Source organism: Podarcis gaigeae (genome assembly GCF_964106915.1).
Source record: "Podarcis gaigeae genome assembly, chromosome: 13".
Lineage (NCBI taxonomy): Eukaryota > Metazoa > Chordata > Lepidosauria > Squamata > Lacertidae > Podarcis > Podarcis gaigeae.
The window spans coordinates 17,444,198-17,458,834 of NC_139689.1; the positions used below are offsets into that span (position 1 = coordinate 17,444,198).

General features: G+C 46.0%; 1 protein-coding gene and 1 long non-coding RNA gene across 2 annotated transcripts in view; one reads left to right on the plus strand and one right to left on the minus strand.

The window, feature by feature from the left end:
* Positions 1-416: 416 nt before the first annotated feature.
* On the minus strand, positions 417-3,981 carry LOC310829284 (zymogen granule membrane protein 16-like). The gene is made up of 4 exons (XM_083707584.1): positions 3,718-3,981; positions 2,931-2,996; positions 2,317-2,449; positions 417-1,183 (listed from the first exon to the last, which is right to left on the minus strand). The coding sequence occupies exons 2-4, from the start codon at positions 2,986-2,988 to the stop codon at positions 823-825; spliced, it is 552 nt and encodes a 183-aa protein (XP_083563710.1). The 5' UTR covers positions 2,989-2,996; positions 3,718-3,981; the 3' UTR covers positions 417-822.
* The window catches only part of LOC310829324, a 37,153-nt gene continuing 24,640 nt past the window's right edge, over positions 2,125-14,637 (plus strand). Inside the window, exon 1 of the long non-coding RNA XR_014557225.1 lies at positions 2,125-2,165. This is a non-coding gene — a long non-coding RNA (uncharacterized lncRNA). The remainder of the gene's footprint in view (positions 2,166-14,637) is intronic.

Here is a 14,637-nt window from a genome sequence, read left to right on the forward strand (position 1 = left end):
AGTAGTTGCTCCTGCCCTATGGGACGCCCTCCCAGCTGATGTCAAAGATCTGGAAGTGGGGGGCAGGGGGTGTTCCTGCTGCCCTCACAAAATGGGAGGAGAAACCCACCCGTGGCCGCCTGGCAAGTGAGACATCTTTTTTTTGCCCCTTGCCCTCATCCCACCTGGGCTCTGGTCTGCCATGTCAATCATGTTCAGTTACCCCCCCCCCCTCATGAGCTTGGAAATGCTCCTTCAGGTATACAGGGCCGAAGCTGTTTAAGGCTTCAAAGTTCAACACCAACACTTTGAGATTGTGCTTAGAAACGTACCGGGAGCCAATGGAGATCTTTCAGGACCGGTGTAATACGAAATATGAACCATCATAGCAAATCCAGACTTTAAGTAAAACCGCTAAAACAAAGGACACATTCTGCAAGCGTTGGCAATGTTTTATTGTGTACGTAGCTGATAAGGAACATGACTGGCAACCGCTATCAATGCATGGACACAATGGGATGAGACGAAAAACAGGAACCTTTATTTACCACAATATGCTCCAGAATGGATAGGATACTAATGTTGAATAATATAGTCCTGTTATAAGAAGGGAGAAATACCATATGTATTGTGGTCCCTCTCTTTCCTTCTTCCTTCTTGGTTGATGTGTTCTACACATTTATATAGATAGATATAGCATGAACCTCCCTGCCACTTCACTTCCAGTTCTCTTGACTTCCAGCTTTACCTTCTCCCATAATCCCTCCAAGGAAGGCAAGAAAACTCAGCTGCTTTTATTGATACCCAAGGAGACGTTGAAGGCAGATGGATCAGAATTCTGTCCTATGGGCTGTTATTCTTGGTGTGTGGAGAGCCAGTGGATCGGTCCCACCCTCCAATTCCTTCTTCTTTGTCCCAGTGGAAGCCGACAGCGCTGACCAAAGGCCCTGCGCGGCCGCTGATGTAGCGCAAGATGGTGTTTGGGAACAAAGGCTCAGCGTCGAAGGTGACCCCCAAACCAGAGCCAGCCCCATAGTCAAAGACACGGCCGAGGTTGGTGCGGAAGGCAATATACTCCACAAAGCTTCCAAAGCGGCCCAGGACTTGCACGATGCCTTCTCCAGGAAACAGCGGCATCACAGATTGGCTCCCCGAGGGGTTCCCTTCAATCCTGGACCACAGGCCACCGTAGCGAACCTGGATGCTGCAGTGACAAGGGATGGATTGTGGTTAGTGAAGGCCGCCACCTTCTGAGGGACAGTGTTTAACAGCTGTATTTCAGATAGAAACCAACGGACAACCACTTTTAATTACCACCCAGGTTTCGCCACCATATCAGGCAATTTGTACATCATCAGTTCTCAGTCAGCAGAGAAATCGCACAGAAATTTCTGGGCCCAGTTCCACTAGTTGAGAGCCAGGGGCTTGCATAGGTTTGTGTGTGGCACTTTGCAAATCCTGACAACCAGGTGAATGGGTCACCTGATGTCACTGTGATCTGATGCCAGGTGACTGACAGCTCGGTGGCCCCCCCCCCCCCGCAAGGAGGTGGGGGAGATAAGTGTTCCGCCCACTGGCCGGATGCAGTACCCCCAGGGCTTCAGGGAGTTATGAGAATCCTGATAATCTGATCTTCCAGGTGAGTTGAAACAGGTCTCCTGAAATCATTGTGATATCAAGCGATTGACAAGTCGGCAGCCCCAACCTCCCTGTAAAACGTGGCTGGATCAAATTCCCCATTCCTGCTGTTTGTGGCTTGGGTCCTCTGCCCAACCCAAATCTAGCAGCAAGAACTACTCCTATTCCCGTAAAGCCTTTGCCCTATCACCACCAACAACCCAAAGAACTGAGCCTGGGTCAGATATAAATATTTGCCAAAAGCTGTTGTATATCCTGTGGGTTTATCCATGTGGGTTTATCCACCCTTATCCAGCCAGCCAGCCATTAATTAATTAATTAATTGCTTGCTGTATACAGTGGTACCTGTATACAGTGGAACTTAATTCATTCCGGAGATCCGTTCTTAACCTGAAACTGTTCTAAACCTGAGGTACCACTTTAGCTAATGGGGCCTCCTGCTGCTGCCGCGAAATTTCTGTTCTCATCCTGAAGCAAAGTTCTTAACCTGAGGGTTAGTGGTTAAGTGGAGTCTGTAACCTGAAGCGTCTGTAACCTGAGGTACGACTGTATACAGATGATCCCTGATCCTACCCGTGCTATTTACTCAGAAATGTGCGCCACTGTTTTCAGTGACACTGTGGCTCCCCAGTCACTGAAGATCCCCTCTGCTAACCTGAATCTGCCACACACAGGTAGCACCCCAAAAGACATACAAACCTCAGTATATACTTGTTGTTTGCCTGTATCCTCAGAGCTGTTATGGGGCCATCCAGCTGATTCCTGGACTGGTCAAAATGTTCCCCACTGCTGCCGCCATATTCTCCGGAGTAAGATGAGGAACTTGCCTGGGCTGGATCCACAAAGGGGGGTGAGCAACGGGTTCACGAATTAAAAGGCAGGTTGATTTAATCCATTATCGACCCTTTTCTCTAAACTCAAAAGTCCCAGAAGCTACAACCTTTCACTTCATCCCCTGGATAAATTTGCTTGCCGTTTTCTGAATCTTTTCCAACCTAGCGGCACAGGCTGTTGCTTCTTTTAAGCTGTGTGCATGCTATCCCTTGGAAGCCCATTCTTTGCCTCAAAGAATTCTGGGCCTTGTAGTTTGTTAAGGGTTGCTTGGAATTGCATTGCTGTGAGGGATAAACTACAGGGCCCAGAATTCTTTGAGGGAAGAATGGGCTTCAAATGAGATTTAAAGGCATACGCACAGCCTTAGTCCAGCGTTGCAGCCATCTCTCTCTCTCTCTCTCTCTCTCTCTCTCTCTCTCTCTCTCTCTCTCTCTCCTCCTCCTCCTCCTTGCAAATTATCACAACATTTGTGACCTTACCTGGACTACCAGACACAACATCACGGAGGAGGAGACTCAGAAGAATGAATACTGGCATCTTGGAAGCTGAAAAGGGGAAGAGACAAGGTTACAGCTCACATGGGCTTATCAATTTTTAACCAGATAGCAAAATGACTCGGCTGTCACCTCTTCTCATGGCAATGGTAGCCTGTGAGAATCTGTGGCATGGAATATAGAATTTATGCAAGTCAAATCCAGATTTTTTTATTTTAGGGGAGGGGACGAGGCAGAAGCCATTGAAGGAGGGAATCATTCGCTCCAAGAATAGTATTGAAAATAGCAAATACAATCCTCCAAGGTGTTTTTTTTTTAAATGCTCTCAAGCCACACTGTTCTTTTAGAATCAAATTCTCTGTTTTCGGATGACTAAGCTCTGTATACAGCCTTGGGTGTATCTAACTTCTATTTTAGATGCAAATGTCAGAAGAGTTTTCAAAGAAAAAAAATCATCTGAAGCTAAAGAATAAAACGCCATGTTAACGACAATGTATTAAAACACACTTTTTTTAAAAAAAGCACCTAGGTTCTTTAGGCTGCAATCCTTACCTGGGAGCAAGTCCTACTGATGTTAATGGGACTTACTTTTGAGTAGAGCTGTATTGGCTTTCGCTGTTACTGTTTCGAGGGGAAAAATATGGGATAAATAAATATCTCTTTTTTAATGTATTTATTTATCCCATATTTTTTTCCCTCGAAAAATATTGAGAGATGCTGCATTATGTATAGCTTCAGCCTTGCAATTTGTCGCTTTGGTGAGTCTACTTACAGCAATACTCGTTTCTCCAGCAAAACTCCAGCAAATTACCTTGTTCAGGCAAGAGAAGTGGGGTGGACCCCTCCTTGTGCCTCTGCTACATTAACGCCAAGAAGGCATTACAAGTTCTTGAAACCTTCCACTCCTGCAGAAAATACAACCTTCTCTTTGAGAAAAGTGGTTCCTATTGGTTTGGCACCAGGTTATCTTACTCAGTGAGTTTCGTTTTACCTGCTTGTAGGCACCTGGGCTACCAAACAGTCCCTCTATTGTGATCTAATAGCGAAGCTGGATTCCAGAAATCAGAACAGAAATGTAACCAAAGGCTTCAACATTCTTTTTAAAAACTGCTGCAACAAATAAAGATATGGGCATCTCCTTGCTGCCTAGGGTTAAAAATAAAATCTATTGCCGTGACATATTAGAAAATAAAGAGTCTTAAGATTTCCATGCATGCAACTTAAATAGCAATGAAGGCAACATAAATAACGGCACTCATCTCTGAACTTTGGAAACAGAAGGAATAATTTGCATTGAAATTTGCCAAATCTAAGGTTACCAATTTATCAAGAAGAACAAAGTGGTCTGGCCTGTTTGTGTGCTTTTAACAGCAGTTTGGGGCAACACAAAACCAGTCGCTGGAAGTTTTTCAGGGCATGCAAAAATGCACTTAAGCCCTTCTTAACTACTGAACAGGTCCTTTTCCAGAGGGCGAGGATTTGAAAACTGGCACCAACATCTGGCATCTCTCCTCCAAATCTATAAAGACAAAACAAGCACAGTCTTCATCCGTGAAATGTCTCTGGGTCTGGTTCAGAGGCGTAGGAAGGTCAGGTGGTACCTGGTGCGGAAAATTTCTTGTCACCCCCGCCCCACATTGATTTTTTTATTATTATTTTGCCTGCAAAAATGGTGTTAGTTACTTCATATTTTCTTACAAAGGAATGTGGATTCTGGGCCTCTGGTAACAAGTAGGCGACTATGGAGAGATACTTAAATCTACAGGATAGATTGTGTTCCTGCCTTTCTACTACTTTAGCAACTCCTCCGCAAATATGGCAATATTTGGTCCTTTTAAAAAAATATTATTATTCAGTTTTTAGCAATATATAACAATACATAACAGCATAGCTCTGAGTAAGCAGCGTCAAGAGTCAATTTTAGTATATGTGCTGCCATATTTTCTGCTCTTTTTATTTTTATTCCTTTCTTTTCTTTTTTCATTTTTGTAACTTTTTTTGAAACTTTAATAAATATTTTTTTTTTAAAAAAGAAACAGTTCTGATTGCGATACAGTGGTACCTCGGGTTACATACGCTTCAGGTTACAGACTCCGCTAACCCAGAAATAGTGCTTCAGGTTAAGAACTTTGCTTCAGGTTGAGAACAGAAATTTCTGGCATGGCGGCAGCAGGAGGCCCTATTAGCTAAAGTGGTGCTTCAGGTTAAGAACAGTTTCAGGTTAAGTATAGACCTCCGGAATGAATTAAGTACTTAACTCGAGGTACCACTGTATTATAATCCTATAGAAATTTAAGTATCAACAAGAAAAGAAAACCTAAAGGGGGAGGAATAGTGGGGGAACGGGGAAGGGGATATGTTTTTTGAAAGCCTTACAACATTTCTTAGATACATCAATTAACAATATTTGAGTGGCAGTTTTCCAGCTATAAAAACTTAGCGACTCCAATGAGTGTGGATCAGGGATGATTATTAATAGATTAAAGGTCTCCCTGATCTGCCCATCAGGGAGGGGTCATGCCGCACCCAGGTTTGCAGTGTGAGAAGCTGAAGCAGGACCTTAGCCTCTCTTCAGGCTGGTGGAATTTGCAGTGTAGTAACCATCCCTCCCTAGAAGACTGTATATACAGCATTAAACCCAACACAGATCTCGGTGACACTTTTCTGCAGAGGCACAGAAATGCCACAAGGTGGCAGCAGACACTGCAGAGCTGCCATATAACCTGGGTGGCAGAGCCTGTGTCTATATTACCGGTATAGTTATATTAGCTACTTCATAGACATAATATCTGAATAGCAGCAGCCTTTTAAGAATTTGAAACGACCTTATGGTGACTTTACTACCACCACAACCCCATTGCTGATTTACATCACCTGGGTTGATTTACAGATAAGTCATCTTCTGCTGTAGGGGACGCAGGTGGCGCTGTGGGTTAAAGCCTCAGCGCCTAGGACTTGCCGATCGAAAGGTTGGCGTTTCGAATCCCTGCGGCGGGGTGCGCTCCCGCTGCTCGGTCCCAGCGCCTGCCAACCTAGCAGTTCGAAAGCACTTCCGGGTGCAAGTAGATAAATAGGGACCGCTTACCAGCGGGAAGGTAAACGGCGTTTCCGTGTGCGGCTCTGGCTCGCCAGAGCAGCGATGTCACGCTGGCCACGTGACCTGGAAGTGTCTCCGGACAGCGCTGGCCCCTGGCCTCTTGAGTGAGATGGGCGCACAACCCCAGAGTCTGTCAAGACCGGCCCGTACGGGCAGGGGTACCTTTACCTTTACCTTTACCATCTTCTGCTGTAGAAATGATCACAGTTCCCTCCAGACTGGAACGTTAACAGGTAATATTTGGCAATATTTTCATCCTGCCATTCCTTTAAGAAACTCAAGGTGCTTTTATCCTCACAAGGAGCCTGCGAGGTGCGGCAACCTGAGGCTGTGGAAACACACCATAAAGTTAAAGCACAAAAAATCCTGGGAACTGTAGTTTGCGAAGGGTGCTGGGAACTGTTGCTCACTACATTTCCCAGAATTCTTTGGGAAGAGGTGGAGGAAATGTGCCTTAAATTAGCTTTAAATGTATGAGTCCGCTAGGCCCCACCGACAGAGGAGGTGGACCACCAGCGGATGCTCTGCCCAGGGACTCCTCAAATCTAGAGCTGGTCCGGGAACAAGAATCTGAACCTGGGTCCAACATGTGGTGTAATCTGGGCTGCACCATGTGGGTTGTCCACATGAGCTGCTTTCCCCCAGGAGAATCATTCCCAGGGGTTGTGAAGGAAATAATTTCACCGGTTGAATTTCTGCCTCTTATGCACCAATACCGGCATCTTGCCAGAAGGAAATGTGACTTGGTCTGTAGCTGTTGTCTGTAAGAAAAAAAATGCCAACCTCATGAACACTATGTGCATTTCCTCATTTTAAACCACACAGAGAAGCATGTTCTGTGACGTCGCTAGAGGACAGGGAGAGGGGAATCACAGAGTGTTTTGGCTTTGAACGGAGGTCCCCTGGGAAATCATAGAGTCTGCGCCATAGAGAGGGAGTTATGAAACAAAATCTGGTCAGTAGGCTGGATCCTGACCTCTCCCATCCCCTGCAGGTTGTTTTGACCAGTGTGTAGTATAGGGATTCCCAAACCTAGCTTCATCCAGGCGGTCTGTGGCATGTTTGCAAAAATGCAATTAAAAATAATCCAGCACATTACAATTGCTACAGTAAGCAGAAAACAATAAATGCTCTGCCGTGACTCCCAGCAATTTTAAAATGTTCTGTGTGGGGCAAAAGTTTGGGAATCAGTGAAAGAAAAGGAGCACGACTGTAGCAGTTAATGCTGCCAACTGACCTCTGGCTTTGATTTTAGGTTTGCTTTTCAACACAGGAAAAAGCAGATCAAGCTTTTTTTGTAGCAGTCACCTTCTAACCTGCAGGTGAATATGATACAGCACAGGAGTAGGGTGCAGTAAAAAAGTTGGTGCTAATGCTCTTATGGGGAAAAGCCATTGGGGAGTAGCAGTCTGTGTTCTTTTAAAATACGAGACCATCCCTTCTGTGTCTTCTCCCTTTGCCTCTTTACCTGTGAAGCAGAACTGCGCTTTTAAAAGTGTAGTGTTTTTTTGTGTGAAACTGGAGTTGCTGAAAAGTATCCTTGCCATCATCAGGGACGCGGGTGGCGCTGTGGGTAAAAGCCTCAGCGCCTAGGGCTTGCCGATCGAAAGGTCGGTGGTTCGAATCCCCGCGGCGGGGTGCGCTCCCGTTGCTCGGTCCCAGCGCCTGCCAACCTAGCAGTTCGAAAGCACCTCCGGGTGCAAGTAGATAAATAGGGACCGCTTACCAGCGGGAAGGTAAACGGCGTTTCCGTGTGCGGCTCTGGCTCTTAAGTGAGATGGGCGCACAACCCCAGAGTCTGGCAAGACTGGCCCGTACGGGCAGGGGTACCTTTACCTTTACCTTTTATCCTTGCCATCACTTTTTCTGCCGGGACTCCCATGCCTCCAGCCTTTGTGCAGCAGGCAAAACACAAAACAAAATGTGCATATTTTCTTCCTGGCATGGAGGCACAGAGCTAAGAAACTCTTAACTAGCTGAGTATTTCCCTTTTTCAGGCAGTTCCCTGAGGGTGCAAGTGCCCTGCCAGGAAATAAAAGGGGCAATCTTTGTAGCTTTCTGAACTTCCAAGAAATGAAATCAGAGCAACGAAACAGTTGTTGTTAGTTTTTTTTCTTTAGGCGCTGCTTGTCATATTATCAAGCAGATTCTCACAACAGCCTTGCAAAATAGGTCTTTGTTGCTAGTTAAAGATAAAAAGGGATGCAGGTGGTGCTGTGGTCTATAACCACCGAGCCTCTTGGGCTTGCCGATCGGAAGGTCAGCGGTTCAAATCCCTGCAACGGCGTGAGCTCCTGTTGTTCTGTCCCAGCTTCTGCCAACCTAGCAGTTCAAAAGCATGCCAGTGCAAGTAGATAAATAGGTACCACTGCGGCGGGAAGGTAAACGGTATTTCCATGCGCTCTGGCTTCTGTCACGGTGTCCCGTTGCACCAGAAGCGGTTTAGTCCTGCTGGCCACGTGACCCGGAAAGCCGGCTCCCTCGGCCTGAAAAGCGAGATGAGCGCCGCAACCCCAGAGTCGCCTTTGACTGGGGTCCTTTACCTTTTTACCTTTACCTTGTTGCTACTGACAGGGGTGCGGTGAAGCTGAGAGACACACACAGGCTTACTTGTTGGCGAACCAAGCTTAGCACTATCTGTAAGGGGAGGAAGCTTCACCTGTGAATTTCTGCCTGCAGCGCAACAGTTAAGGCCACAGGAGCATTGCAGGATTAAAAGCCCCCCTCCCCACCCTGCTTCCTCCGGAACTGGACCGCCTGACTCATCCACCTCTTCAAAGGAGCCTCGCTCCCTTTCTTTCTTTTTGGCTGGAGTTCCTCTGGAATGTCTGAAATTAATTATTTTGACTAGCAAGTGGCACCACGGGGACTGGCTTGAGTGAGATGGGACCACCAGCACTCCTGAGACAGCCTGGGAGGGGAAAGCGGACCAGCCCCCCTACCCAAAAAGGGGCGATAGGCTAGGCAGGGAGGGTCCCACACCAGAACACGTGGACTCCCAGCCCGATCTCCTGGGTTCCCTCTGTGTGTGAGAGAGAGAGGGAGGGAGAGTCATTTGTTCCCTCCAACTTCCTGCCGACTCTCCTCCTTTCAATCTGTGATTCATTCTGTTGTTCCGGCTGGCTAGCTCCGATCTCCCAGCGCGCACACACACAGCCCCACACATTCCTTCCCCATGAGTTTATCCCGTCTGAGCTTTCTCCTCCTCTTCTGCAATTTCCATCTCTTTAATCTTCTCGTGGTTGCCTCTCCCGATTTTTAAATGCAATTTAAAATTATGGTCCTTAAAAAAAAAAAAGGAAGAAGAAGAGGAGGATTTCCCATATTTGACGCATGTGTTTCTTGTCCTTCCTTGGTGGTTTTTAAGCAGAGGCTGGCTGGCCATCTGCCACGGATGCTTTAGCTGAGATTCCTGCATTGCAGCTGGTTGGACTAGGTGTCCCTTCCAATTCTACAGTTCTATGGTTCTTTGAGGATAGCAACCCTCACACAACAGTCCGTGAGCGTGTGTTTATTCGGAAGTGAGGCCCATTGTAATGATCAGTGGGGTCTTACTTTCTGTTGCCACCTTATTAAGTCTATATTAAGCCTTGGTCTAAATAATAATAATAATAATAATAATAATAATAATAATAATAATAATAATAAAATTTATACCCCACCCATCTGGCTGGGCTTCCCCAGCAGAATGAGGGGATCAGAGTTCTGAGGCGGCAGAAGGGATAGTCTCTCATTCATATATATATATAATTATTTGGTTTTTCAGATTAAAAATTTGTAGTCACATATCCATAGAAACAAGATTCCAAAGAACCTCCAAAGAACCTTCCCTCCTCCCCTTTGTGGGTCCTATTGTTAATCATTTCCTCCTGTATCTGTTATAATAATCCAAATCTTTTACCCCTTCACTGTGTCCAAAATTCACCATTAAACTGGCAGAATGGATAGTCTCATTTCACGGCGGAGGGGGGCTTTTCTTTTGTTTATGCTTATAAGTTTTTGGTTTTTTTAACCCACTTTCTACAGATTATATATCATATAAGAAAGACTGAAGAAGTATCTGAAGAAGTGTGCATGCACACGAAAGCTCATACCTAGAACTAACTTAGTTGGTCTTTAAGGTGCTACTGGAAGGAATTTTTTTTATTTTGATTAGAAAGACGGACAGCCAGACAGGTGCATGCACACACATCTAGCAGTGCAGGAAGTGGCCAGAGACAAAACCATTCTCCTCAAATGCAGTGGCCATTTAGATGTTGATGGACTACAACTCCCATCATCCGTCACCACTGATCACATGAGCTGAGGATGATGGGAGCTGGAGTTCAACAAAATCTGGAAGGCCAGCACATGAATGATCAAGGCTACTTTTCCTCCATTCTGGTACCATCCTGATGTTTGGACTCATCAGCCTGGGAAAGCATGGCCAATGGTTAGGGCTGATGGGCAGGATGACCAAAGACTCATCCAGGCTTGAGAATGGCCACTCGGTGCTGGCAAGTAGGAGCTGACTCCAGGCAAACAAGGTTGGGAAAAGTTTGCAAACTTTATGCTTTGACTCATGCTCTGGTATGAATAACAGGATGGTTTCTTGGTCTTTAAGTGATGGGCTGCACCAACTGCACCACTTGGAAATAAATACTTTTTTTAAAAAGTGGAGTACCATTTTGCAGGTTGAGGTAAGAGGTGCAAAGGCGGAAGACAGCTGGCTTAAGGTGATGAGTAAGTTCACAGTTATGATGATTCAATCTGTTCCAGACAGTCTGTTTATTGAGTGTTTATCCTGAGCTGTTTGCACAGAGACTAGATCGCACAGGCTGTTTGTTGAGAATTCCTTCTGATTTATTGGGGGAGAGGCTGGGAGAGAGCAAATTCCCCCCACAATTTTCAGTCCATTTCCCCAACAATTTCTTTAACCACTAAAAGTCAAATTTGGCGAGGAGGGAAGCAGGTTTGTTATGCAAGGCCTCCAAATCAACCTGATTTTTATTTATTTATTTAACTTTTATCAATGTGACAAAACACAGCTACAAAACTGTCCCACCATAGGCACATGTAAAAATAAGCATAAACCACTTCTAAAAAAACCCAACTTCTTTGCCCTGCCACACGCAAACTCTTAATGACAGCATTTGATTTAACCCTGGGTCTATTATGCCCAGTTATTTTTCAATGCAATTTACTCCAGCCACCTGTTTCAACATTTCTTCTCTGATAATTTTATAGAGGTGCATCGTAACGGTTAATTTTATTTTCTCCAATTGCTCCCAGGTTTTCCTGATTAATCCTATTCGTAGTAGTGCTCTCTTTCCATGTTTTAGCATAGTATATGCTTCCTTGCAATGGTTGCTGCATGTTAGACTTGTGTTTGGTATTTCACAACCCTCTCCTGTCCTGAATTTTTGGTATGTGATTGAATCTATTCCAGAAATAGCGACAGTCTGGAAGCGCCTTTAGTAATCAGCCAGTCATGGGAATTATCCCCGTATCTGTAAACACAGTGGGGTTAGATGTTGGACAGTATCTTCTTGAATACTGGGAGCAATCTGTCCCTATTTGGATAGGGATGTCAATTGTGGGGTGATTGGCCCCCACATTTTTGCCTTGGCCAAAATAATGCATGAAAAGGGTTTACTTCCCAGGCAGAGGGCAGCAGAACCCAGCTCACTTGACACTTCAACCCAGAAATTTTGGGAGTTGGATGTACAGTGGACGCTCGGGTTGCGAACGTGATCCGTGTGGGAGGCGCGTTCGTAACCCACAGCATTCGCAACCCACAGTGCTGCGTCTGTGCACACACGGGTTGCGATTCGGTGCTTCTGCACATGCGCAAAGTGCGATTTAGTGCTTCTGTGCATGTGCAACTGCCAAAACCCGGAAGTAACCCGTTCCGGTACTTCCGGGTTTCGGCACGTCCGTAACCCGAAAAAACACAACCTGAAGCATCTGTAACCCGAGGTATGACAGTATGTTGGAGAATGCTGAACCATCTCTCTTACCATACATTTAAAACACTGAGATGCCACTTTTAACACTCATTAAATCATTCTAGCAACTGTAGTTTGTTAGGGGTGCTGAGAGGTTTGAGGAGACCAGTATTCCCCTCACAGAGCTACAATTTCTAAAGTTCCCCACAAAGACAGAGTGATTGTTCAACCACTCTGTATCCATCAGTGGGGACACAGGTGGAGCTGTGGTCTAAACCACTGAGCCTCTTGGGCTTGCCGATTGGAAGGTCAGCAGTTTGAATCCCCATGACGAGGTGAGCTCCCATTGCTCTGTTTCAGCTCCTGCCAAGCCAGCAGTTTGAAAGCATGCCAGTGTGAGTAGATAAATAGGTACCACTGTGGCGGGAAGGTAAATGGTGTTTCCGTGCACTCTGGTTTCCATCCTGGTGTCCCGGCCACATGACCCGAAAAGCTGACGGGGGACAAACACCGGCTCCCTTGGCCTGAAAGCAACCCCATGGTCACCTTTGACTGGACTTAACCATCCAGGGGTCTGTTACCTTTACCTGTCTTCTTACCTGTTTCCCATAATTCAACCTGATCAAAGTGGTCCTTTACCCACATTACTAAGGGCAGTTTCAGACTGCTGCTATTTTGGGGTGAGATTCAACCACACACTGGCAAATTCAGGTTGCACCATTACAATGGAAAGTTTTTGCCCAGCAATGACCTGACAGTTTGCAATAAGGAAAGTGATGGGGAAAGAGACTGGAAAATGTGGGATAATGACATTTAACCTCCCCACAAACAAATCAGGATGAAAAGTGCCAATGTAGCCTCACCAACATGTAAACAACTCAGGATCATGTATGCTCAATAAGCAGGCCATCTGGAAGCAGCCAAGAACTGAGAATTAAGCAATCTTTTTTATCCAGTCCACAAAAACGAGTTTCATCTATTTCAGGTGTTTGAACCCCATGATGCTTTAAAGTAACCGGTGACCAACACCCCGCCCCTTCTTATTCCCAGAGAGACCAGGGCTAGCTAGGGCCAGTTGTGGCTTCATTTTCTTTTTTAAGACACTCTTAAGATTTTGCTTTTTTAAATTCTTCTTGCCTCTTCAAGTTCTTTGCTGCTGAGGTTCTGAGCTCCGCCGCTATGAAGTTACACTTGTCGATCCCTGAGCTATATTAAGCTCTCTTACAATACAGAACAGACGTTCTCTCAGTGGATCAACATCACCTCATTTTTATTTTATTTTTTAAAATCTCACACACCTTAAGGGTTTAAATAGAGTTGGTTTGATCTGCTTCACAGACAACATCTCTGTGGGGGGTGGGGTGGGAACTAGACTGATTGAAGGGGTTTTTGTAGCAGACTTTGGACTGATCTCTGCAGTTGGAGGGATTCTCAGGTGTGGAGAGCTTTCTCTGCCCCCCTCCCAAGTCGTGCTCTCCCTCCCTCTCTGGCTCAAGCTGCCCCACCACCTTCAGATGACTCACTGGGTGGTGTCAGCGGACAGGCTGGTATGAACTAAGGGGACAGGAATGTGGAGCCAGCCAGGCCATAAGGGCAAGTGCAAGGAAAAGAGAGGGAGAGGGTGAGTCACAGGGAGAGGTGGGGGGGGGGGAGAGAGAGGAGAAAGGAAATTATGGGGGAGGAGGGGAGGACCCAGCCAAAGGCTTTTAAAGGACAGAAATCGGGAAGTGAAGAATAAAATTAAAGAAGAGAGGAGCCGGGGGAGAGAAGGGAGATTGCAGAAGCATTTAATGGTTATGTGGCTTAGTTAATAAGCATTTCCTTACCTACAGGGCCTCCCCCTGCCGCAACTTGGCCGTCTTCCAAGTGATCCCAACATCAGAATAAAGGAAGAACAAGTGAAAGCAGAGCATTAGGAGACACAGCGTGGTTAATAATAATAATAATAATAATAATAATAATAATAATAATAGAATTGTATGGTTGGAAGGGACTCCGAGGGTCATCTAGTCCAACCCCCTGCAATGCAGCTGTCCCATACGGAGATCGAACCTGCAAGCTTGGCGTTATCAGCAGTACACTCTAAGCAACCGAGCTGAGAGATGAGCATCGGGAGAAAATTAAACTGAGGCGGCAGTCCTATATATGCAAGCAGGCTTTGTATGTATGATAGCCACCATGTGTACAGACCCTCATAATAATAGTAATAATTGGAGAAGCTGTAATAAGAAGCAACCGGAGCAAAGACACCACTGCTCAGGGAATCAGAACAAGTTGCTGCCTGGTGTGCAAACACTAATCTTGCGGAAGCTGCTGAGCCAATGTTACTGGGCAAGAAAGCGCCACCAAAGATGAGGTGCCACCACTACTATGGCCCTGCTGGCTGCCATTACCTGCCTGACATTTAAAGGTGCAGCTACCCAGAGCAGGGCCTCTGTTGACCTTTGAAAAGAACAGGCAGGTACATTTGGGAGACTGTAGCCTTCCAGGTACACAAGGGGGGATGGGAAACCTGGAAGAGGTCCTGTGATGAGAGCTGGGGAGTTGGGAGGGGGCCCAGCCACATGTAAGAAGCCACTGGGTGAGATACGCCCCAGAAAGGTAATGGGGTGCAAGCACAATTTCCATGAGTGCAGGTAGTCATCCATTAGACGCTGTGCTTTGTCTG